The sequence below is a fragment of the Anabrus simplex genome, chromosome 6 (assembly GCF_040414725.1).
Source record: "Anabrus simplex isolate iqAnaSimp1 chromosome 6, ASM4041472v1, whole genome shotgun sequence".
NCBI lineage: Eukaryota > Metazoa > Arthropoda > Insecta > Orthoptera > Tettigoniidae > Anabrus > Anabrus simplex.
This window is the reverse complement of record NC_090270.1, coordinates 257,563,434-257,590,542: the sequence shown is the minus strand read 5'-3', so window position 1 is coordinate 257,590,542 and position 27,109 is coordinate 257,563,434. Positions and strand designations below refer to the sequence as shown.

Genomic DNA, 27,109 nt, shown 5'->3' with positions numbered 1-27,109 from the left:
AGAAGTACACTTCAAGCGGCCAGCGAGTCTATCTCGCAAAGCATTTCGCGGACCAAAAAGCGGCGAGTTTCCGCAAGTAGAGGATTATCTGCTTAAATAGATGATTTAGTTACGCAATGTTGGATAAGCCGTTTCTCACGAAATGCTGTATTTTAAAGAATGAGAAATAGCCGCAGCACATGGAATCATTGTCTCGGATTTGAAGGTTAGCCGAGGCTTGATTAATTTTATGAAGACTTGACTTAATTCCTGTTGTTCCTTGTGGAACATAGGGCATCAACAAAGCATCTCCATCTGATCCTGTTGCCAGCCGACCTTGTCACCTTTCTCCAGGTCTTGCCTTCTTCCATTGCATCCATGTGTACAGATCTTCGCCACGTTTGTTTGGGCCTTCCTCTCCTCCTTTTACCCTGCGGGTTCCAATCCGGTGCCTCTCTCTCGATGGCTTCATTCCCTTTCCTCAACGTATGCCCTATCCATTTCCATTTCCGCCGCTTTATCTGTATGGCCATCTCGGTTTCACCCGTCCTTCTCCATAGTTCATGATTGGAGATTACTTCCGGCCAGTAGATGTTTAAAATTTTCCTTAAACAGCGGTTGACAAAGGTCTGCAACTTGGAGGTAATCACTTTAGTCACCTTCCAGGTCTCGGGACCCATACAGTAGAACAGCCTTGACATTACTTCGGAAAATGTGAAGTTTGGTCCTGATAGATATTTTGTTGTTCTTCCATACTGGATAGAGCTGAACAAAGGCACCATTTGCTTTTTGTATACGTTGAGAAACATCCTGTACTGCTCCTCCATCTTTGGTAACTACACTACCCAAGTAGGTGAAACTATCCACATCCTCTATAGGTTCATCACTGAAGACAAATGGGTCTAGTTTGTTGGTGTTCATCCTTAAGGCCTTGGTCTTCTTTGAGTTAATCGTTAGTCCCACCTTTTTTCCTCCTTTTACCATGTCTTCAATCTTTGATTGCATTTCACCATGTGCCTCAGACAGGAGACACACATCGTCAGCGAAGTCTAGGTCTTCTAACCTATTAGCCAATCCCCACTGGAATTTTATGAAGAGAAATGGACTTTCTCTTCGACGAAGAACAACATTATGCCAAAAAATGACAAATGATTTCAACCATTGTCATCGCTTTGTGATTGAGAAGCGTAAAGTGAAGAAATATTTGATTTCCCTTACAGGAACAGCAGTTCAGACGTAAATCAGTTTTCATGTACCACAAAGTCGAACAATCGATAAGAAAGGAACATACAGTGTTATCGTACGTGCTACCGGAATCAAAAAAATGATGTACTGCAATGCTTGCTGTAACAGCTGATGGCAGAAAGCTTGCACCTTACACTGTTCTAAAACGAAAAACAATGCCTAAAGCAAAATTTCCGCAAGTGATCCACGTTCGTTTTCAAGAAAAAGGGTGTATGGACACATCACTCGTACAAGATTGGATACGAATGGTTTGAGGTAATGTAGCAGGGTCCCTCCTTCGATGCCCGGCCCTTCTCGTGTGGGACAGTTTTCTTTTTTTCCGGTATGTCATTCAGTTCGTATTGTCAGCTCGTAATGGGAATAATATTTTCCAGTGTCGGTACTTCAAACCCACGTGTCTAATTTACCTTGTGTACCCTATTTGACTTTTTAGAAAAATCTCACACCGGAATTTTACGCCAAATGACGAGAACCGCAAATGAGTTGAACCAATTGTGTTTATATTATATTTGATGTATCTTTTAAATGTAAATGAATTGTAAATAATTTATAAATATCTGAATTCTTTGAATAATTTACATATCCGAAGTTTTCGCCTATAATTTTCGTCAAAAAGGTGCGTTAATTACATGAGAAAATACGGTATTATGCATTTTGTTGCGTGTGTCGGTGTGACATAAATATTATTATTCGTATGTAAGTGTCATCAACGAGAGTGATCAGGTACATTTTCTTGTAACCATTTTTATGTTTTCTTAGTTTAAGATTTTAAATTTAATGGTCAATTCGCATTGTAACTGTATGCCTTTTATCCTGACCTTTTTTTGCGTAGACCGTGGTGGAATATATGTGATGAAATCCAAGAATTTAAAAAATCTTCCTATTTTTTGTTTCTAAAAGCTGGCAGGTATGGGTGGGGGATTTTTGGAGGGGTATAATGGTATCTCTATATATGTGGGATTTGTTATTTTTATTCGTTTTGCATTTGTCATATACGGTAATGATGATATCAAATAATGTATTGGGTTTTTTTGAAATTTCATTTATATTGAAATTGGGGTTGAAGTACTGTTCTAAATGTGTGAAAACATTCTCCATAATATTCAGGAGAGCCCGTGTGGTTATCAACTTAATGATTTTCATGTCTTGTTCAATACTTAAAGAGGCTTGAGACCTTGTATTCATTATTGTTACAGTATTTTTAACCCGTTGCCTTGCAATGACGGTAATTTCCGTCATTGTCCGCAGGTTGCCATAAATGCATTGACGGAAATTTCCGTCCACCCTCTTTATTGCTTTGTTGAGTTTTCCAAGGATACATATCGATATTTATTTGCAATCCCAACATGTCTACAAGATGTTGGTAATCGTATTTCAGCTATCTTTGCCCTTCAGCTACGTATTTCGCCGCCAAAGAGTCTAAATACGATAGAGTAAATTGCCGCGTAAAGCTTTAGTGAAGGTAAAGTCAACGTCATGGCCGACTCGGATGAAGCTCGAATATTACGTTTTTTGAAGGAAAGCGATGTCAACGACGGTTTTTCCGATGAAATTGATACTGAATTACCTTCAAGTATTACAAGTTGTCCATTTCATGACCGTATCGATGTTTAATCAAGAAGTAAGTATAAATAACCAATTTTGCCTGAGGCATTAATAAAGTATCGATTAGGTGGTTATTTATACTTACTTCTTTTCTTTACCTTCAAGTGACGTTAGCATTAGTAATTCCGAAGAATTAGATGATATTATTGAAGAAAATGAAGACGGGGACGCAGGTGGGCGTGTGCATAACCTAGAAGACTGAACGTGTACACAAATAGACAATTTACCAAATAATATGTGGTGTAATCTTCTTGCTACCACAGAGTTCAGTTCTCCAAGCTCCATATCTTCTGCTGAAAGAAGGTATTGATCCGGTTTGTCAGTCTTGTATTTATTATTATTATTATTATTATTATTATTATTATTATTTCGTTACGCCTGACTAATGAGCGCAATTAAACTTGTTTAGTTGATATCGTTGCCTTTTCCTTCTCCCAAAATCTCTTCATCTTCTCACTGTGGCTTTTCTTGCGAGGTCTGCTATGACTGCAGAGGAAAAAATCCCAAGGGAAAGAACAGGTGTGAATCCCGCTATGAATGTGATAAGTGTAAGGTGGCACTGCATGTATATGAGTGTTTTAACACATGGGTGACGCGCCCCGAGAAATCTCATAGTACGCTTGCCAGCGGTAGGTGATGGGCCCCGAGAAATCTCGGTTTTATTCACGACATTGTTTTCAGTCTTCTTGTGACATCTCTTGACCATATCTTGAACTGTTTCGGACGTGCACATTGAGTAGAATAAATTGTAGATGTATATCTGCCACTTTTCTTTTATTCACGGCCTCTTTTATTCTTTGATTTAGTTTCGAAACGTCGACTTTCTTTCTGCCGGTTCAGTCAATGACGAGATGGAGCGCCCGCGGAATACGGTGTTACCTGACGACGATATTTTAGAAGAATTATATGCCATTGATCGTTCAAATGGAAATAGTCTAATGAATTAGTGGAAACTGAATGTGAGAGTGATAGCGGAAGTGATATTCAAGCCTCTACAGGCCGTAATTTACCTAGTGTGACCGGGCGAGTTGGCCGTACGCGTAGAGGCGCGCGGCTGTGAGCTTGCATCCGGGAGATAGTAGGTTCGAATCCCACTATCGGCAGCCCTGAAAATGGTTTTCCGTGGTTTCCCATTTTCACACCAGGCAAATGCTGGGGCTGTACCTTAATTAAGGCCACGGCCGCTTCCTTCCAACTCCCAGGCTTTTCCTATCCCATCGTCGCCATAAGACCTATCTGTGTCGGCGCGACGTAAAGCCCCTAGCAAAAAAAAAAAATTTACCTAGTGTGCTTATTTATTCAAGTGATTCTGACAACGACAACAATGTAAACATTAATGATGTGTTAGGAATTGACGCTGAATATGGTTTTGTAAAGGCAGATCCACTATTACTAGGGGCATTGGAGAGTACCCATACCAACTTTAAAGATAAAATATTGACTGGTTTAATATTTATTTACGTTTTTATAATCAAGTGCACCCTAGTATGCTTAGTAGAAAAATGCCCGGTCCACAGGGTATGTGACAAGCTCAAGCATCCGGTCAGCAATGTGTTAAGATCTACCACACTGTGTTGAACTGTTGTTAGAATGTGATCTGTGTTTCAGTGTGTTAACTTGCTGTAGCAAAAGTGTTCTCTTTTAAGCCAGATTAAATCGCAATCAATGTATATTTATTTTCAAGAAAAATTGCAGTTCAATGGGTTAAGGGGAAGACAGAGGTTCTTCTTTGCTTTCCCTTTTAGCTGTTACCTTCAACAACCCATATTGGCGCAGGCTATCTTCAACAACCCGTGTTGGTGCAATTCACAAATTTATATACAGTTTACAAGGTTCTCTAAATGCCATTTAACCACACCTTGTTTTTAAATTTCCAGAAAACTATAGAAGTTTACAGATTAAACACAGGCAGTCAACTCTATTGAAGCTCTCTCAAGACAAAACTGACGATTACTCTTCATCATCTTATTACCCGATTTGTAGGGTTTTAACTGATAGCACTCATGTGACATTCATGATTATAGTGAAGGCCGACATTTTCATAGACATACTTTCCACAGACTCAAGTAATCAAATGGGATGAATATGACATTCATCAAAATATTATTTTATCCAGTGTGAATGTCATTAGAAGTGATTTTAATTTTAAGAATTTATACCTGTTGTGATGTCACCAGACAAAAAGTTTTACTTTTCTAACACACATCAAACTTCCTAACAAAGCTCATGACCACATCACCTAATTTTAATGTATAAGTTTTGTTGTTGTTTCATGTATACATACAGTGTCTAATGTTTTGTCAGTTTTTAGCTGTAAGTGGCTAAGAATGATCATCATAGATTGAAACTAGTCTCTCAATATGATATAAATAAATATGTATTGATTAGGAGGAATCATGATTTCTAATTGTTGTAATTAAGTCATGTTAAAGGGTGGTGATGTGTTGGTCATCTGTCTAGAGATTGATTTGATGCAGCAATCCATGCCATCCTATCTTGTGCTAACCTGTTCATCTCTGCGTAATATTCTATTCTACATTTACTGTAATCTGTTTGTCTTATTCATGTCTTGGCCTCTGCATACCATTCTTACCTCTACTTCTGCTCTTCCCTTAAAAACAACTCCTGAGTGTCTCATGATGTATCCTATTGATCTGTTTCTTCTTCAGGTCAAATTTTGCCAAATCATTTTCCTTCCAATAACATGATTCTCTCTTCATTAGTAATCCAATCTACCCATCTCATCTTCAACACTCTTTAGAAATTCCACATTTCAAAAGCTTCAATTCTCTCTGTTTCTACACCAGTTGTCTGTGTTTCACTTCTATACAGTGCCATGCTCCTCATAAATTTCTAGAGAAGCATCTTCTTGCTGTGCACATTTATATTTAAGGCAAGCAAATTACTTTTCTCAAAGGTCTTTCTTACTTGAACTATGCTAGATTTTATGCCCTCATACTTATGCCATCATTAATTTTTCTGCTAGTCAGGCAGCAATATTCATCTGCTTCTTTTAACACTTCACTTTGTGCTCTGATATCTCTTGCATCACCTGAGTTAATTCATCTGCTTAGATGTATTTATTTTCATCTCTTGCTTCCTTCCATAACTTTGACAATACTATTTGGTGATTTCTGAAGATCAAGCAGGGTCTCTGATAAAATAACAATCAATCCATTATCCATCCATTCATTAGTAATTATTTGCTCCTTTGGCTCTCCGCCTTTCATGGCAGAGGCCCCTCTTCTTCAGCAGTACCACACATAAAGTTTCACGCCATCTTTTAACTGCTGGATTTTATTGTTGTTTTCTCTCCTGTAACTTTCCTTCCATTAGGTAACATTAATCCATTGTGTGTCTCCATCTGTTCAGTCTAGTGAGACATCTTTCGTGCAGTTGCCCTTGTGTTCGAACAAACAGCACACCAAAATTTGGTTATAGACCATTTACATACTTCTGAAGTCAATGATAATAGCCATTTTTTGTAAATTCCCACACTTGACTAGTAGAGATCCCTGAATACATGTTCAAATTTGAAGTGTAAAGAGCAGATCTGCAGGATAATAATTGTGTAGTAGTACAGTTCTTTTGTATTGCAAATTGTCAGGGTGTGCACGTGTTTAGATAGAGGATGTTTGGATGTTCTATATAATGATCCAAGTGCTGCAAAATGCATAATTGATAAATATAATGCAGTGAAACCTCATTAGTGCTTTCCTCATTAACATGTTTTCCCTCTTAGCACATCGTAAATTAGAAGTCCCAATTCTCATCATATTTAATATATGTCAAAATACCTCGCTTACAACATCACAAACTTGTGCTATTGCCGCTTAGTACGATTACATTTTTCGTAGTTCTGAAGATGTTATTTGTCATTCCTTGTGAAAGGAATGTGATTTCCAACTTAGGTAAGAGCCGTCGCCACAGTTGCAGGATTATAGGAAAAGTCCTTGGAATCTCTGAACTTCACAGGATAAGTTGCATGCTTGGGGAGCAAGCCGTTAGCCTCAGGAATGTTCAGTTTTACTTTGCCGGTTACCAGCGAGATCGCTGAGTATCACAGTGAGCCTGTTTGTGCTTGTATTTTGCATTCCATTCAGAAGTTAGAAACTTATTTTGTGTTGAGTGGTACAGTGAAGGGCAGCAAATATTTGCCGCGTGATTGCCTTTATGTGGCTTGGAACATAATCATGTGAAGTTGACCAGTGTTGTGCACATTTGTCTTGTGATAGGCCTAGTTATTTATTTATCGTATGATGAAAGGAGGAATATCAGCTCTTTACAAATATGTACAAAAAAATACACACACACACACGCACGCACGCACGCGCGCACACACACACACACACACACACATATTCATAAAAATATTCACAATACTATGTCCAGTTGGTTAATCCACACAACGGCTTCTTGTGTTAGGTTGTGGAGATCTTCCATTGAGCCTCTAAATGCTCTGAGGGGACATTCGAGCACTATATGATGCATGGTTTGCTGTTCTTCACCACAGTCGCAATGAGGAGAAGACTTCCATCCCCACTTGTTCAGTAATGCTCCACTTCTCCCCTGGCCAGTCCATATCTTATTCAGTACCCACCACTGTCGTTGAGGTGAATGAAAAGCTGCGGGCTGCTCCCAAGGAGTTTCAATGGATAGCTTGGATATGGATATGGAAAAGGTCATGAAATTCCTTACTACAGAAGACAGAATTGAAATCTGTCAGAAAGTGGACTAACATCCGTATCTTTGAATTTCTACATGATCACTCAATTTGGTTGGAGTATTGTCGGTTTCAAAATAGCAGCCAAAGTCATTCGCTCGCAGTCCCACATGTTTGGGTGCATTCTCTTCAGTCGAGTGTAACCTCTAATTCATTTTTACCAGAAAAAAAATAATTTAATAACCACTGGTCCGAAATAAAAGACATGTACGAGGGTGTGCTGAGAAGTATTGCCTCCGAATGTATGTGAAAACCCTCAAAGTTTTTTAAAGAAAACAAACTGTATTAACATTCTACATCTTTATTCTTCATGTCTAGGTATTTATTTCACCAATATGAACTAAACTTCAAAGTGCACCTCAAGAATGCTATGAACATTTTTAGTGTAGAAATTGTATTTCACCAAATTATCTATTACTCACGAACAGTACACCAGAATTTTATGTAACATATACATGTCATAGAATATCGATGCTTCTTTTCTAAACCAGAGGACACATAATATCATTGTATATTTTATATATCGTATATTTTAATATCATTACTCACATCATGTGACATTCATTAGATTTAGTAATGTTTTTAAATTATATATTGGGACCTTTCCCATTAACTCCCATAGCTCATGGGACCATGTGACAATGCAAATTTACCCCGACCGGGTTTGAACACGTAGGACCATACGCCACAGAAATCTGCATAGTGACAAATGCCGCCTCATTTGGATTGAAATGACTGATCCGATCACATGAGATGACAAAGGCCCGTATGGCATAGCGAGGTCTACCGCTACCCTTCCGTTCCGAGATATGAGCACAAGCCTCTCATGGGCATGGTGCATCCGCGGCTACAAACTAGAACCAACTTAAATCTAACTTACAGGCATAAAATGAACAGAAGTGATAAGGATGCAATTATTGGCAAAGATAAGCAAAGATAAAGTTTTCTAAAGGTTTAATTAACTCTCGTTGCAACATATAATTGACACTTTACAACCTTGATTATTAAATTCATGAATTTATACAAATATATTTGACACTCAATAAAGCAACGGGAATCAAATTCCACGCTGTCATTTAAGTACACTCTCAATCCACACCTTCACAAGTGTCTCTTTGTGGACTATTGAAATTACGGTGTCGAAGTTAACACGTTCAGTACCAGCTTCTTAGCGGGACACTTGAATGCCTGGACCAGCCATTTTGATGCCCGGCCCTCTTGACTTGCATCACTTAATACAATTTACGATTACTCCTAAACTATAAATGTTAGAAAAATGATACTTCGTGCTTACCACTAGTAAATATTTAGGGTGTGATATCTGGTGTCACAGGTTTCAAAATACGTCTAATTTTATACAGCCTATCTGTATTTTCGGCATAATGATTACTGTCACCGAAGTGAAGAAATGAAAGAATATGAAGGAAGCGTATTCGGAACATTGTATTAGAAAATATCGGAGTATGAAAAACAGGGTCTTCAGTCCAGTACATTTTTTTATCAGGATTTTGGACTAATCGGTTTCCACGATTGCATGATCGAAATCTTTGTGAAAGGCCGCGGCGCCGCACTTATCACTTGACTCGCGTATAGATTGGTCTGCTCACACACATACTGATAAAATTCGTCATTGATGAAAATACTCACGTAACTCAAAATGTCCTGCTTATATTTTATTTGAACGTTTATACCTGAATTCTCTGTAAATATTGGAACGGGTGGACAATAACTAGGATGATATGTATCAGGCACTTCACTTTTCTCTATAGGCTTATCGGATTCGGGAATCAGAATTTTCTCGTCACTCTCACTTTCACTATCTATTTCAGGAATAAGTTCAGCACCAGAATAATCATTGTGAACAATACTTAATACTTTTCTTCCGTAAGAAACTTTGTTTTATAAGCCATTATACTACACTCGGTAAGAACGACATGCACTGCATTGAAATCTCAAGTACCGTCTTGACGTGCGAGGAAGTGCTGAGATATTCCCGCTAAAACAGTTAAGATAAACATAAGCCCACTCAACGCGACGGTTATCTCAAAAAGGTCAACCAACTTCCTGCTACAACCAGTAACGCTGGCTAAGGTGTAAGAATGCATAGATGACGAATATAAACAGCATTGCTTCGCGCGGAACATTAAACGTCTTACGCCGTCCACGGTCCACAGCATAGGAGCAAGCTTAAACGTCTTACGCCGTCCACAGTCCGCAATGAGTTAATGATAGAACAAATCACACCTTTATTAATTAAGCACTTGAGTGTTACTTCCTTTCCATTCAAACAAATCGGAGAAGGTTGCATTACCTTTCTAAAATTTCACTTTGTAGAACTGGTTTTGTTGTTAATCGGCCCTACGTTTTATTTCAGCTGTTGAATACAACAAACATGTACCTTTCACAATATCACAATAAAACACTTGACTATTTACAGTGATAAGCTACGAACTTGTGAGTGCGAAATATTCCCCTGGGTTTGACCCCCAATTTACATATTCAAAACACTGATTTACTCTTGTGATTAGTCTTAGAGTGGCCACCTAATTTAAATATAGCACAATAGATTATTTAAAAAATATGAAATTAGAAAAACAATAAGTAAATTCCACAGAATCCCACAAATAATAAAAGTGAACAGAATTCTGGTGATTACGAACCACCTCATTTGATGAACCAACTGTACACGTCATAAGGGTCTAAAACCTTTCACCTAAACAAACTATCAATGGATTCTCACGAAATCTAACTTCAATAAATCAGTAATTATCTAAACATTATGTTCAACACTTCTATCACCTGGAAAACACATATAACACAAAGAATGGCTGCATTTTGTTTTATTATTGTATGCTGCTGTGTGACTAACCCCGGTTGCTTCATTATTAGGTATCCTGGAAAACAAAACCCTATCTACCGCATCATTAGGGGTATCAAATAAATATTCCTACATTAATTTCAAATAGCTTGTTACAAATGTGGTAATCAAGTAAAAATAAATCTCCTACTAACAGAAGAACACAGTGTCTGAAAACCTTCATTTCCTTGCCAACCAGCATAGAGATCTCGGCTCGCCTGTCTTTCTCTCAAAAGCTCCAACCCCTCGGGTCGACTGCCATAAATCTCATGGGACAACGCTCTCAAGACGAGACAATAACGTACTTAAAACAAACTTCTCCCCAAATAAACGCATTCTCAATGCATCGTCAGCGGCTCATTATATTAATGCAATAACACTGATGCACTTAAAAAACATGCTAAAATCAGCTCACGCGTTCATCATATCCTATTAATATCTCTCAAAATCATGCCGCTATATCACTTCATACTTTCTCAACTTTACAGAAGGCCGGAGTTCAGACATTGTTCCATTCACCGCAGAGTTAACCACAATTTCCACTAGCTCACAAGCTAAAATTTACTATTATCCCAACCCAAAGGGATGAGAATGTGTACCTGATATGAATTGAAACTACGTTCAGTAAATCGGCATTTAATATCCAACCAAATAAACTAACTTAATAAAAATAAAAAATACAAAATAACAACAACAAAATTACACAGGGGCCTAGCTAATCTTAGGAGGATGGATATTCGAACCTGGGCACAAAGAACTCTTCACACACAAGTCATACGGCCACGTCTTAACCTAACATGCAATAAATTCTACCACTTTACATTAGAAAGAGAGTGCTCTGACTATCCCACATTAAAATATTGTTCAAAGGCAGTGGTGAAGACCCTACCGTCATATTATTCTGACTCATCTTGAATAACCACTCAGAGGAACGCTACTTCATTAACTCACCAAAATTCAATACTCTCTTCCCCCCTTTTCCTCTGACAGCACTCGTAAACACAAATAACCCCAATACATGCTCATGCAATTAAATAAATTGGGCCAAAATACATGCAATTATCCTTATTTGTTTCCTTCCCAAACATAAAAATAGTAAAAAAACAGAATCCAATACATATCAAGGAACCTCCCGAAGACACGCCGAGCCATACCTCACCTCCCCCAATCACTGCCCCTATTGCACCTCCACTTTCCCTCTCTACCACCTCTACATTACCTTCCTCAATCAATACCCCTCATGCCCCTCCACTTCCCCTCTCCATTATCGCAAGTTCCAGCCCTAGATGCACACGGAGCAGTGCACGATATGCTCCCTTACTGTACACGTTCGACCAGTCAACAGTACTATGTAAGTAAACACTTATTCCACATGTTCATTAGACATTCCATTCACAAAATTCTTACACTTCATTTTCTTCTCTGTTCTTGCAGATTACTGCTTGTCCAACAACAAAACTACAAAGAGGGAGCATCTGCACCTACTCAATGGGTGATATGAATAAAAATGAGATGTAACTCAGAGACAAGTCTCGAAGGAGGATTGAGACGGAAGTCACTTGCGAGACAGAACTCGTCATGTATATGAATAAAGTTTGTTTCTCGCTAACGAGACTTGTCTCCTTCCGCTTGAGATGTGTCTTGCACACTGGCTGTGGTATCTGTCAGCTGACGAGTGAATTAACAATCTGGGAGCTACAAAGAGTGGTTTTGTTGGAACAGATGAAAGTGTTAGATTTACAAGCGAAAATGAAAAGCGGCAGTGTGTTCTCGAAAAAAACGGAACAACTCATTTCAGTGCAAAAACAGATTTTGCAACTTTTACACGAAAGGGGAAAAAGAGCAGAACAAACAAGTACAACCGAAATGGAACACCCACCGATATTTTTTTCAATTAGAATAGTTTTTGACAGCCTTTTCTTCTTCTTCAGTTGTGTTTCACTTGGGAGCCTATTCTCCAAACTATACCTTTCGTATTAATCAATATTCAATAATCACTACAGTTATTTTTTCAATTCTTTCTAGGCTTACATAAACGTAGTGGCTCATACACTTGGTATACTTGTACCCCAGCTTGGGAACAACTGATTTAAGGTTTCTTTTCTTGTAAGTTTCCTTCAAGATATTGTGTAAGAAGTTGCATTGTATTTATCATCACATTTAGGATCCACATTCAAATGCATAATTTTCTGCGGTCATTGAAAGTCACTCAAACACTTTTTAAACACGCTTCATACTTCATTCTTCATGAATATTAAGAGTTTATTGATCATACCTGTGCAGGGGTAGAAGAAAATAGAAATAATTCAGTAGCCAGCCCCTTTTTATCACGAGCCAGCACATTTTTCGCAAATATACATTATGAACACCACAGGTTAGACTAGGATCAAGCTACGTATTATTTTTGAAATGTGGCCTTAAGTCGTATAGTCTCAGTTCATATAAGAATGGAAATTTATATTTTAAAGAGATACTAACCCAAATAATCACCAGTCACCTTCAAGGTCAGCATTTTTTAAAATTACACTACATGTGCCTGTTTGATTTCCCACCAGTAACATTCAGCTTGGTTAACAATGTAAACCAACCTTCAAAATCAGTGTAGGGTCTTTTTGCAGTATGATAAGATGCCATGAACAATGCATTCATATGCTGTAACATATTAGCATTCATTTTCTTGACGCACATAACTAAAAGTGCACATTCGGGATTTTTCATGAAACTTTCAGCCTCCTGCCGGCCCCGTGGTGTAGTGGTAGCGTGCCTGCCTCTTACTCGGAGGCCCCGGGTTCGATTCCCGGCCAGGTTACGGATTTTGACCTGGATCTGAAGGCTGGTTCGAGGTCCACTCTCTCTACATGATTACAATTGAGGAGCTATTGACGGTGAGATGGCGGCCCCGGTCAAGAAAGCCAAAGATAACGGCCGAGAGGATTCGTCGTGCTGACCGCACGTCACCTCATAGTCTGCAGGCCTCCGGGCTGAGCAGCGGTCGCTTGGTAGGCCAAGGCCCTTTGGGACTGTTACGCCATTTTTTCAGCCTCCTGACACTTCGAGTGAGGATAGGATTTTATAGTATAGTATGTTTTAAATATTTCCAGTTTAAATGGTCCTGAAAATCCGGATACACCTTTAGAATGTTTGTCGGCAATACTTCGAAAGTTACTGCATAATTTACACTTCACAATTCCTTCTTCATAGCACAGCCACGGTAGTCATTCAAGCTACGATTCTCTGCATTGTGTATCATTATCATACTTCTCTGAATCGGTAACATTCAGCTTGCTTAACAATGTAACCAAACCTTCAAAATCAGTGTAGGGACTGTTATTTTTTGCAATATGATAAGATGCCATGAACTATGCATTCATATGCTGTGACTTATTAGCATTCATTTTCTTTACGCACTTTGCTGAAAGTGCTGAAATTTCCGTTTGCCTGAAAATTGAAATTTCGACGTATTTTTGATGTTTGACCTATCATTGTCTTGAACACCATAAATTTCACGCTGGTCATTGTCGTCCTGAACTCTACAGTCGGCACTTCCATCAAGTGTTTTCTCACATTCACTCCCATCTGTATCACTTTGTGTTACGTTTACGGGCCCTACTTACGAAGAAATCTGAAAGAGTACACTGTTTGTTACTCGCATCAGTCAATTTGTGCGGTTTTGTTCGTTTCAGTTTGCCGATTTTCTCCAGTATAGCACAGAAACAAGAAATACACCAGCGTTAAATGGCTTCCGAGTTTGCGGGGTTCGATGTCTGACGCTACGTTGCCAATTTTCCATACACGCACAGGAATAAAAACAATCGAATTTATAAAGTGCAAACTGTTCAATACCAAAATGCTGTAATTAAATTAGAAGTATAAATATTGTTCGGTGAAAATACAAGAATTGATAAACACGTCATTCCGTATGTTCTAAATGCAAAGAATGAATTCCACGGGAATTTACAGTAACTTATCAGCACTGCTTTGGCGGCAATAGTTGAGGAACGGCTAGTCACGGGAAGGATGGCGGTAAATTAGTGTTTGTGGAATTATTTAACGTAGTAGTTTTCTGAATTTCTCCACAACTCTGGTCTGATCTTTGTACTCGGCTACCGATAGCTGATCATCTGTAATAGAACTCGATGTGTTACGATATGTCCACATGAAAGGATACTTGTTTGACGGGTTGCAACGATATCTCCCATGACTGCTAGGCAGCTCCCGCGCATAACTGAAACGTCCAGTTCCAAGGTACGAAGAGCAATTACAGAATTCAAGACTCTGCCAAAAGCACAGAAAATGTTTATTGCACATATTAGAATATATGAGCTACAGAAAAAATGTGACACACCAGACGACTTGTTACTTTGTAAAGTACCTGTAAGGGAACTCCGGATTTCAAAAAATAAATTTTCCAAACCGAATTTGAAAATTCAGGCGCCAAGTAAAAATTTTCAGGCGCCATGGCGACTGGGAGCTCGGTATTTTTCGACCCCTGTACCTGTGCATAGCTAGGGGTGTTTTAGCATATAATCTACTTTTCCTACAATTTGTTTTACGTCGCATCGACACAGATAGGTCTTGTGGCGAGGATGGGATAGGTTTAGGAATGGGATGGAAGCGACCGTGGCCTTAATTAAGGTACAATCCCAGCATTTGCCTGATGTGAAAATGGGAAACCACGGAAAACGATATTCAGGGTTGCAGACAGTGGGGCTTGAACCCATTACCTCTCGGATGTAAGCTCACGGCCAACTCGCGCGGTATATAATATACAACCAATACCTATATACTGTTGCATAAACTGTCTAAATTTCAAACTTTCAAAACATAGAAATAATACAAAATGCTGTCCATATTCATAAACGAATATACCTAACAAGGGAGTTGTTTGATTTGGACCGGACAAATTGCAATGAAACTTAGTAACATGATGAGCTAAGACCATTCTGCCGTGAAATAATATTTACGTACCGGTATTTATTGACAGTAAATTTTTGCCCCAGTTTTAAATGGAACGTGGTGTGTAGATGGCAGCGATTTCAATGAAACATGCTAGGAGATCAATTAAGACATCAGAACATCGCTGCATGATTAACGTTGTTATATAGGTTACCCGCAGTGTGACAAAATGAAAGACTCTCAACAAGAATCCGAAAGTTTAAGGTTATTTATAGCATGCAAGTTTATATAAAAATGATGAGGATTTCATATTACATATTTTAGCTTCAATTGGAGCAAGACCTTCTGTTCATGTTGTCAAAATCTAATTTTCACTCTAATGTAATTTTAAAATATAACTATGAGTGCATTTCTTTAAAATAAAACTATCAGTGCATTTCTAGTATGCATACGTGAGGTCAATACAGCTGCAAACCACCCAGCTGTTCTTTAGCAATTAATCATAACAATGTTGTTGATTTTAAGACAAAGTGAATATCAGCAATAAATTTAAGACAGGTGGATTGACAATTCATCGAAGTTTCGTTGAAATCTGTCTGATCCAAACCAAATGCTTCCCTTGTAGTATGCGGCGCAGGCGAGATTTTGGTGCGACGGTTGAGAAAGAGCAGCACTCATAGAGGCAGCAAATCATTGGCCGAATAATGTCATTATGCGAATCTGTTAAATGTTGTGAAACCAGTTACAGCATATTTTACTCAAGGGCACGAGCCGCCGTTTGAAACTTTTAAATAAACTTAGAACAGTGCAATCAAAAAAGGCATAGGCAGGAATTTTACGGCACTTAAAGTAAACATAAATGGGATAGCTTACACCAGGACAAAAGATCCTCGCACATTCGTTCAATACCATTTGGCCAACATGTGATTTATGTATGTTCTGTCCGTCAGCGATTCCGCTGGTGGGATCCTAACAGCTCTGCCATCAACTGTCATAGATGGCCTAGGCATCACTGAAGAGGCGTACTAGGGAAATGAGGAGTGAGATAGTCTCGTTGCTTTCCTCACCGAGCCAGAGTTGCTAATATATATCAGTCTGCCAAGCCCACTGAAATGCATACACCAACCGACCCTATGAGCAACATTTTCACACCATTCATAGCAGGGACTGGCTGCATAAGGATTGGCATTACTAGCATCGCTCATACCTCAGTCACTTTCATATTGTCAAAGCCAAGGATAAGACAGAGACAAATCTATGAAAGTAACAAAATTGCTCTAGCTTATACTAGAAGACATAGTGCACTGTAAACACTAGGTCCTGCCAGCAAGGGCATCAACATGTGATAGAGACCGATAATTTTCAGACTTGAAAAAAATATCCTTCCAGATATCAAAATGTGAATAATAATAATAATAATTTCTTGTGGCTATTTCTAGCCTGGTACAGCCCTTGTAAGCCAGACTCTCCGACGAGGATGGGTGTCATCTGCCGTGTTATTGTAGTGGAGGATAGTGTTGTGTGTGAGTTGCAGGAATGTTGAGAATTTAAGGTTAAAATCTCTGACCTGACCGCGAATTGAACCCGGGGGCCCCCTGAACCGAAGATTACTACGCTGCCCATTCAATTAATGAGCAGGACAAAGTGAATAATGAAAGCCTCGAATAATTGTAAGTCATACCTTAAACATAGCTATGTTTTGTTTCAGCCTTTTCCGTGATTGTAAATTTATTTTATTTATAAAATGTTAATCGTATTTTTTGAAAAAATGTCAACGTACAGAAAAAAGTCATAAATGTGGAATAGATTAAGAATAATTAAATTAATTTAATAGTTACTAAGAAAATTTTCAGAATTGTATGTTGCACGGTTTTGCATATTTCTGGTTTGATTTTGAACATTTTAGACTTTATTATGCTTGTAAATCCTGTCGCTAATGGCTATCATCGTCATCATCTTTATAATTATTGTTATATGAATGTCTCGTGTATTGGCTTCAGAAAATGTTGTGCTAACCATTCCACATTTTCTGTCCAGAAACGCTAGAGATCTTTATAATCATGTTCGAGAGAATCTCTTCATGTTTTATACATTTTTCTTCTCTGTTGTAAAACCATCATAAACTCCGCCATCACGTTTTCAACCTGATTCTATCGCCTTGAGTCACCTTCTGGGCAGTCTCAAGAAATTCTGAGATCAGTCTCCATTCAGAGAGACTAAGCTCCAGTTTATTCATATACATTTGGAGATGTGTCTCCGAGAGGATCCGCTAACGAGCTGTGTCTCAAGGAGCAAAGGTCACTGCTGAGACATCGCTTTTTCATTCATATACATTTGAGACATGTCTTAACTCATTGGGCCCGAGCCACGGAACCGTTCCGTGCTTCGTCTCGGTGGACCAAACGCCGGACCACGGAACTGTTCCGTTATTTCATTTTACTACGTAATTCTACTTTTCCTCAAGAGATGGCAGAGTGAGTTGCATTTGTGATTTGTGTAGGGACTCTTTTTTGCAATGTTACATGCTCTTTGGTAATATATATCGATAGTGTGCTTGGTAATATTAGTTTGAAGTGGGCTATCTCTACCTTTGAGATTTGCTTGTAAACAAGATGGCTGCCAGTATAGAACTGATATTTACAGATATATAACCCCTTTTAGGAAGTAATGATGATTAGGAATGTAATTTTTTCAGTTAAATTAGTAGTAATATTAGTACTAGTATGAGCAATGCTCCTGAATAACAAATACATGTGGAAATCGAAGAGTAAGTGCAAAGAGAAAACTGGGTTACAGCTCAGCAGGCGGACTGAGTAGGCCTACGGTCCCGTGATGCTAATAAAATAAAGTGTTTTACTGTATTCCTTGTTCTGCAGTTTGTGGTATATTTATCCCAGGTTATAGCTGTATGCTGAAACAAACCCAGTCACCTCGCTATATACTCTGTTAATCGAACAACTTCACCATGTAAAAAATACTTCTTTGGACTAGATGCAAGGCAAGTGCCATGTAAAATCAATCAAAGAACGGCCAAGCACTGAAAACTTGGCCTACAATTTCTTCTAGTAATAATCAGTTCTGTGCACAGCAATACAACATCTCCAGGTTACACTTATGCAACACTACCCACAGTGTGCATTTCCTTGGGGATGTATAATACAGAGTCTGACCTACAAAAGAACTCATCGGTGAGTTGGCCGCGTGGTTAGGGCTGCGCAGCTGTGAGCTAGCATCCGGAAGATAGTGGGTTCAAACCCCACTGTCGGCAGCCCTGAATGTTGTTTTCCATTTTTTCCCATTTTCACACCAGGCCAAAAGCTGGGGCTGTATTGTTATTAAGGTCATGGCCGCTTCCTTCCCACTCCTAGGTCTTTCCTCTCCCATTGTCGCCATAAGACCTGTGTGTGTTGGTGTTATATAAGGCAAAAATTGTTAAAGAAAAAACTCTATGTAGCATCTTCCACTGACTGTTCATGACTCCGTAATGGTACAGTAGTAGTGCAACCGCATAGAACTCTTACAGTAAAGACTTTGTTAGGGTAGTAGTCATCAACAGCAACCACAGTGGTCATGACTAGTAATAGTAATAATCTCGTTGCCCACGTGCACACTCATATATAAAAGTTTGCTCCATGTTGCTGTCTTGTCTGCAGAAATCCACTGGAAGCAACGCTCCAACTGCAACACCTTCAGGCGTCTCTTGGTTAATGCAAACTCATTCAAATCGGAGCTTTCGGATTGGTTACTGGGCTGCTGATCCGCTAATAGCAATCTTGCACATTCATCCACATTGATGAATTACCATCTTCAGCATACACTTCCCGGCTGTATCCTAGGTTTCTAAACCTCTTGTTGCAAGACTTTTAACCAACTTCAACTGTCTATACCGATACAGTCATTATTTTCCTTCTTGCACAGTCTTCACTGCTAGGCCATGCCCAGACTCTTACTCAAACAGAAATTTATACAAAATTTCATGATGGACATATTCTACAGCAGACCACCAGCTACCTGATGTCTCTCTCCGAATTGCTACAGCAGTCGACCAGAGTGAAAAGTTCAAGAGAATATAGTTTGCCAAGTTGTAGCAATAACTTCTTCTTCTGAGTGTGAAAATTGTGTTCTAGTTTCTAGTTCTAGTTTACTTGACTGACAGAGAAGTAATAAAACTATCAATAACTTGCTACCCTTGTAGTGGGAGATAATGGTAAAGGCTTCGTATTAAATGATTTCAAGTGATTTCTGCTGTGCATAATTTCTGTTTTATTTGTTCTAGAAACCATTGAGACTCTTCATCAACCAACAGATGCAAAGGAGGAACTTGAGCAAGACAGACAAGTCTGTTCTGAATATTATAAGCGCTAGGACGAGAACTTCCCTTTTATTGCAGGTATTTGTTTATATTCTACTAACTTCATATTGTTTTGTGCTGTTTATTGTCTTATAAGGCCTAATATACTGTGTAGTGCCACTCACATAGGTCCAATTTCTTCAACAAATGTTAAGTGTTAACACTGCTGTTAAGGAGACTTAACACATAATTTAACAAAATGGCTGTCTGATCAAGAATTGTTATCTCTGACAAATATTAATATATGTGTTAAATTAACATGACAGCAGCCCTGTGTTAAACCTCAAAATGGTAGCATGTAGAAGATGTAAGTAAGTTTGAAGCTTTACTGCTGTATGAATACTGTATTTATAAACTGAAGAAGGCAAAAGACTAAGAAAAAACAACTTTTTAGAGTTATCAGAAAAAAGTTTTCTACAAAGTGTAATGTGCAGTTGGGCAAGTTAAAATAAATCAACATAATCACAGCAACGTGCGACACATAAGGAGATCAATTAAATATGATTAAATACAATAACGAACTGGGTGACAGATTCAAGTCAAGCAGAAGTAAGAATCACAGTGCACAGAGATCAGCCAAGCCCAAAATAACACACACTGTGGGAATACCCTGACACCCAGAAGAAGTAAACAAGAAATTACCACCCAGAGTCACCACACCAGAAGCAATAAACCAAGGAAATGAAATTAATTAATACAAGTTAAAGGCAAGTCAAACTTACCTCAAAGGAGTAAATGTAGAGAGAGTGCCTTTATAGCCTTTATAGTGCAATCATGATCGTCTTTTATAAAATTAATATAGTAAACTTTAGATATTAGTACACAACCTTTATCATGAAAGGATAAGGCTTAGATTTTTAGAAATAGTTGAATTTAATAACTACGATATATGAGTATTACACCACTCCTACAGAGAGTCAATAAATCAATCAATTAATCATGGAATGATTTAAAATGAATTGCCCAAGGAAGATGGGGCAAGTAGTTTATCAATTAAATAAATTCACAAGCATAAATGGAGAGAAACAAAACCAATTCCTTTAGTACGGTGTTACCACAGAACAGGGTACATAAGTTATCAGGGACAGAAAGTCAAGCAAATACCCACCAATATAATAATTCACAAGAAACCTCACAATACAAGGGACACAACTGGGTCAATTTCAAATTAATTAAGGAGGAGAACTTAAAATCAATAGAATAAAAATCAGAGGGTAACGTGAGGTAAAATTCTCCACCAAGGCAAGTACAAGAAATGCTCACAACCATAAGTGGAGCAAGGTAGACCAAGGTCAAGTCACGGAGAAATCGCTCCTCAATCCGAAACCTTTCTAATAAAATAGCAGGAGTATAACAAATGGATTACACCACCAATCCAAAGAACTGGTGAAATAAGGTAAGATCAGTAAATATTACCATCAACTCTTTAAGAGCACTTCAGGTCAAGCAGAAGTAACTGCTTAATTCAATAATTTACGAATTAAATCGCAGGGGAATAAGTCATGAATGACACCACAAATCCAACGAAGAGGTGAAATAAGGTGACATCAGTAAATATCACCATCAACTCTTCAAGAGCACTTTGGTTCAAGCAGAAGTAGCAGTTTAATTCAATAATTTACTAATTAAACACCAGGAGAGTAAGAACGGATCTCACAATAAATAATTTGATAAAGTGGTGAAATAAAAGCAACATCAGTAATTATCACCAAATTCGCAAGATCAAGCACAAGTTAAATCAATTCCCAACATTCACCTGATCTCAGTTCAATCCAACTCTATAGTCATATCACCCAAAAACAAATATGTAACAATAAATGTCACCAAGACGACCAAATAAAATTAATATCAGACAGTCAAACGTGTGACAAAACAATGTTGAATGGATTGGTTTTGTTTTTCTGCAATACATAATTAACAATTAAATAACAATTTACCACCAGAGAATGGATTATGATTAAATGTTAACCGACAGAACGGTTAGGCATATTTAAGTTATCGGCCAAGGTTTAAAAAAAATAGAATTTAAGAAAATGGCCATAAACATCCCATTTAAGATGATATTTCATGCCTTATCTGACACATTAGGTAGAATACGGTACATCATAATGAAAACAGACGTTGAAAAAATTCAACGGGTACAGAATTACATTTGAACCATCCAAGTTTGACAGCCTCCATAACGGAAGGTGTGAATTAACATTGCTGACTGTCAGAAAAATTAAAACCAGGAACCAGAAGAAAATGTGTTTTAGAAAGAAGGGTCAGTAATGAACTAAAGATAAAATCTGCTCCCAATACAAACAAGAATGGCAGGTCGAAGCCGAGAATACCAGATCAGAGATAATAAGAACACCAGGTCAAATTACGTTATAAAATACAACCAATAGGTAGAAAAAATGAAAAGAAAACGTAACTTACAAAGTTTCCCCCCCCAAAAGGGATGGGAATCAGGTAAACCCTGAAAAATATAGGAGCCTACATGGTACGTCTATCTGGTACAGAGACAGAAGTAAAACTAACAAGATGGATACTTCAACACAGGTCAGGGCCAACCAGGCTTCCCGTTAGTAATAGGAAGCGAGGGGAGGGGGTAAGACACACAATCGAGTGCAGCATAACACAGAACTACACAGACAAGGATCTGTATAGCTCTGCTAACATCTTAAGGAGGACATGGTTTAAGGAAATTCTAACTTAAGGTATCATCCTTACAAGTCTCCCTTCCCCGAACCCCCCCATGGGGGATTGAAAAGAGAAACTACAATCGTAATAATAATAATGTAACGTGTAGTGAATCCCAGGTTATACAAGCGGCAGGTATTCGTTAATGAAAACTAGAGCCCAATGGCATTCAAAAACGGTACACAATGTGGCCAGAGTTTCAATCGCGGATAGCCATACAGATGAAGAAACGAGGAAGATGTTGACTTCCCCCAGAACTCGGGTATGGTGTACCATGGTCAAATTCTCTTAGTGTGGCGAACGTAGAGCTCCGGCGCAAACTCTGAAACAAAAGTGGGAAGGCCACAGCACCACCAGAACAACCATAATGAAACTACAACACAGTTATCTTGAAATACAATATGCCATTACAGGAGGTATCATGTTACAAAATATTTGCAAGGGTAAATCTAGAAGGAGCAAGAAATAGATTTACATACAATAGTACATGCCTACCAATGAAAGAACGTTTTTCACCTTTCCGAATTTAAAGCACGGTTACAAGCTAGAGACAAATTCTTTACATTCAATAAGAACCTCCTCTCGAGACTGAGTTATGAAAATGAAATGTTCCAAGGGATGGAAAAAAAAACAAACCAAGGTGATACCATATGATCTTTACCATAGGACTTCTTAAGTAACACAAGGAAACATAAACCCACATGACCTTCATCTCCTTGGACAGAACAGTCTCAATATAAAATGTATAATAATTTTCCCAGAGGTTTTCATACATAAAGTAAGTCAATTAAACAGTACATTCCCCTTAGAAGGGTCATTCTACAATAAGATTAACAAAGGGAAACCCCTGAATGAAACAATTTAAATCAGTCCCACGACAGCATGGAGTAGGTTTGGCTGGCATAAATACAGAGCCAACAGATGTCCAAAATATTCAGTCATTAACCAAGAACTATGCATGTCTGTGTCTTCACGACATAGCTTATCCACAAGCTCAATATATTAAAAAAATATATATATACTTCACGTGCAAGTTCACACTGTATGGAACTCACCAAGTACTAAATCGAACAAGGATCGACTGAAGAGCCCCACAAGAATAAAGTGACCAGTACAAAACACATTCCACAGGAATAGTAGAATATGTGAGAAGGTAATTGGACAAGATTACATAAGTAATGACAGAAGGAGGTATGTATTCATACTAAAACACATGACATAATACAATCCCAGCCCCAAAATGGCACATAATTTTAAGAAGAACCAAAATCCAACATAACGATCAAGTTTTTCCAAATCAAGGTTCAGACCACATCATGAACACAACCTTTACTCCAAGAACACCAAACAGATCAGAGATTATAAACCACACCATCCCACATATAACATACTTAAGAACATATCACTTCATAAGTATCTACCATGCCTTATCCCCTAAACAATGAACAATCAGTAGAGACATTGCACCACTCTTTTTAAAAGGACATCAAACTCCCCATAATACATTAAATACCAAAACACCAATCTCACACAAGAACACACAAGGAATAAGTAAGGAACACAAGGTTGGGGTAGTAGAGAACCAATTAGGGTAATCGTGAGATCCATAACATGCAAGGAAATATACAATGAAAAATTTGATGAATAGTATCAAATAACACATGCCATGTAAACCCAGACTGAACGTGAACAGCAGACGATTAAAAAAAAAAAAAAGGCAGCTAATAAACTTCATCAGAACACGCCAGATCCCAATATAGGATTAAAATTCCAAATACATACAATAAGCAACAATACCAAGATGCCCTAAGTTTGATTAAATGGCACCGGTAATAATATCCAAGAGAAAATAATTCTCCAATACAAGATTCACAGAGCAAGATCAATAGTACAGAGAGAATGAGATATTTCTTTCCTATTGGCATGGTACTAAGTAAGCCTAGAAACTGGTGGCATTGCTAGATGGACTGTAAGAATTTTAGCATTTAAATTTGAAGTCAGACATATTAAAGGTACTGACAATGTAATTGCAGATGGACGTAACAGAATGTTCTCCTCTAGAAAGGTAAATCATGATCTAGGTTCCTCCTCTCAGGGTATTCCTAAACAAACTAATTCTGTCAATCTGCCTCCTACTGGTAGCCTTCAACTAGTTTCTTCCTTAAATAATTCCACCAATGGTATATTAACTGACGGCCCATTCCTTTTTAAGCATATTACAAAAAACAGCTTGAAGATCAGGACTTGAAAATCCTCACTGTTAGGATTAATAATGGTGAAATCATCAAACCTTATGTGTTTAGAGATCAGGTCTTGTGTTGTAAGGCTAAAGCAGATAACTTCAAAATTGTGGTTCCTGCTATTTTAGTCTCTGCCTTATTTAAGGTATGTGTACACCCAGAAATTGCCAAAAAGTCTCATTTTTTTTTTCAATTTTGAATTTCACATTATCTGGATTCGTTATTTTATTAGCTTTAATTTGTTGTAAATTACATAACCCTATCTTAACTACTTTTTGAGATATTGACATTTATGTAAAAGGCAGCACACTGAGCCACGCCTCCTTTTATGGTCACAAGTGTTTATTCTTTGCCTTCTGCTCATGCTGATCATCTGTGACTTTTGTTTTCTTTCTAATTACTGATGTACAATATAAAGGTCACTCCACACTAACCCTGTGCTGCTATCTATGAGAATTGCTCTTAATTATTTGACTAAACAGATGTGAATGTTTTGAGCACCCTTGCATTTTGTAGGCCTACTATTTATGTTGATACACTGTACTTATAGAAAGTTTTCCAGCAATTCTAATTTGTTTATTTTTAATATTGTTGTACATTGTTGTTATAACCATGGGTAACAGAAAAACTAAAAGGAGGCCTGTAAGGAAGATCCATGGAAACCAGTTTACAAACATGAAGAAAGTTGATAGGTTAGAGCAGGACAATACAATTGGATACCCAAAGGTGAAGGCAGTTGGTGTTCCTTCCAAACAGCAGTGGCACATAGCACAATGGATAAATATAAGCCTCAAAATGGACTACCTGACAATTACTTGAAGCTGTCAAGCCAGTGTACTGCAAGCTGACTGATCCTGCTATGCTGAGGCGTTGTCTCCATGACAAATGCAAATGCAAATTCAAAATGAAAGTTTTAATGGCATGATATGGAGAAGATGCCCAAAAGATGGTTATGTAGGACTAAAAACATTGAAGTTTTGTGTTATGGATGCTATTTGCCATTATAATTTTGGCCCAAATGTAGAATTGGAAACTCTAAAGCGAGTGGGTGTTACTATTGGTAAACATACTCGAGCCAGTGTGGAGTTGACTAAAGCTCTAAAACAGAAAAAGTATCACCTACAAAACACCCTAGAGCAGAAAACCAGGAAGAGGTACCTGAGAGGAAAAAGAAAGATGAAGGAAGACCAGAATACTGCATTACACGGGACATCATATGATACAGGAGGTTTCTAAAACTGTGTTAAAACTTTGAGATGGATTTCTCTGGAATATAATTTTTAATGCTCTCCGTATTTTAAAAAATCATAACATTAGACCTAATTATCACATTGCACTGAATATTCTTTTAAATAAAAGCCAAAAGCCTACTCCAGGGCACAAACCTAAGATATGTAACTATTGTTGTAAAATATAATTGATTATGTAATTTGTTTATAAACACTCACCAAAACATTTGTATCAACTAAAGTAATAGGACATCAACAGACACAATTTCATTCTAGGATCATGTCTTTTAGGTTTATGCTCTACCTATAAGTGTTGTGAAGAAAATGCAAAAAACAGATTTGAGAAATGTCAATTAGTTTGGGAGCTATGATGTTAAAAACAATATCATACATTTTTAAACAAAATAATTTGTTATAAACAAATAATGCAATATTTTTAGTTTATATATATACTGATCTTTCTACTTTTTCTTGCTCATTCCAGTAACCTAAATTCCAAACAGGAAACTTTGTATTTAAAAAAAATAAAATTCTGGGTGTACACATACCTTAAGTACTACCATGAATCTGTTTTTGGTGCTCATTCTGGGGTTTTCGAAACTAGAGAAATGATCAGAAAGCCTTTCATTTGGAAAGGAATGGATAGTGAAATTAGAGAAAGGATTAAAAATTGTAAAATTTGTTCCATTAGCAAACCTTCCCTGATTAAACACATTGGCCTCTTATCATCTTAACCTCAACGACCAATGGAAAAGGTGTTTATTGATTTTGTAGGTCCACTCCCCCGTAGTTCCTGCTCTTCCAGATTCGCACTTGTATGTGTCGACAGATTCACCCGTTTTACCTGGATATTCGCTACTCGGGTTGCTAATTCCCTAACTGCCATCAACTGTCTCCATCACATTTTTTCCTCCTTGGGCACCTGTAAGTTTTTGGTCTCTGATATTGCCAAATGTTTCAAAAGCCAGTTATTTCGTAAATTCTGTTTTGATTTATCCATTGCTCACATTACTACCATTCCATATTATCCCAATGCTTCATTTTCTGAATGTGTCAATTGGAATCTTAAAGCTGCCTTGATTGACTATCATCATTTTCATCAATCAAAATGGGATACTTCCTTACATTGGCTGGCCTTTGCTTTCAATTCTGCTATGCTTGAATCCCATAAGAAGACCCCCTTTTCATTAATGTTTACCTTTCCCCCTAATACCCCTCTTACCAATTTGTGGTCCATTAATGATCTCCTTCCTGAAAAGATCGATGCTGGTGAGATCTGCAAAGTGTGGAAGCGTGCTG

At 37.9% G+C, this 27,109-nt stretch overlaps 1 protein-coding gene across 1 annotated transcript in view; it reads left to right on the top strand.

The window, feature by feature from the left end:
- LOC136876416 (uncharacterized) overlaps positions 1-27,109 on the top strand; it is a 574,260-nt gene that overhangs the window by 345,545 nt on the left and 201,606 nt on the right. Inside the window, exon 17 of the mRNA XM_067150371.2 lies at positions 19,582-19,695. Within this exon, the coding sequence (XP_067006472.2) occupies positions 19,582-19,695 (114 nt within the window). The remainder of the gene's footprint in view (positions 1-19,581; positions 19,696-27,109) is intronic.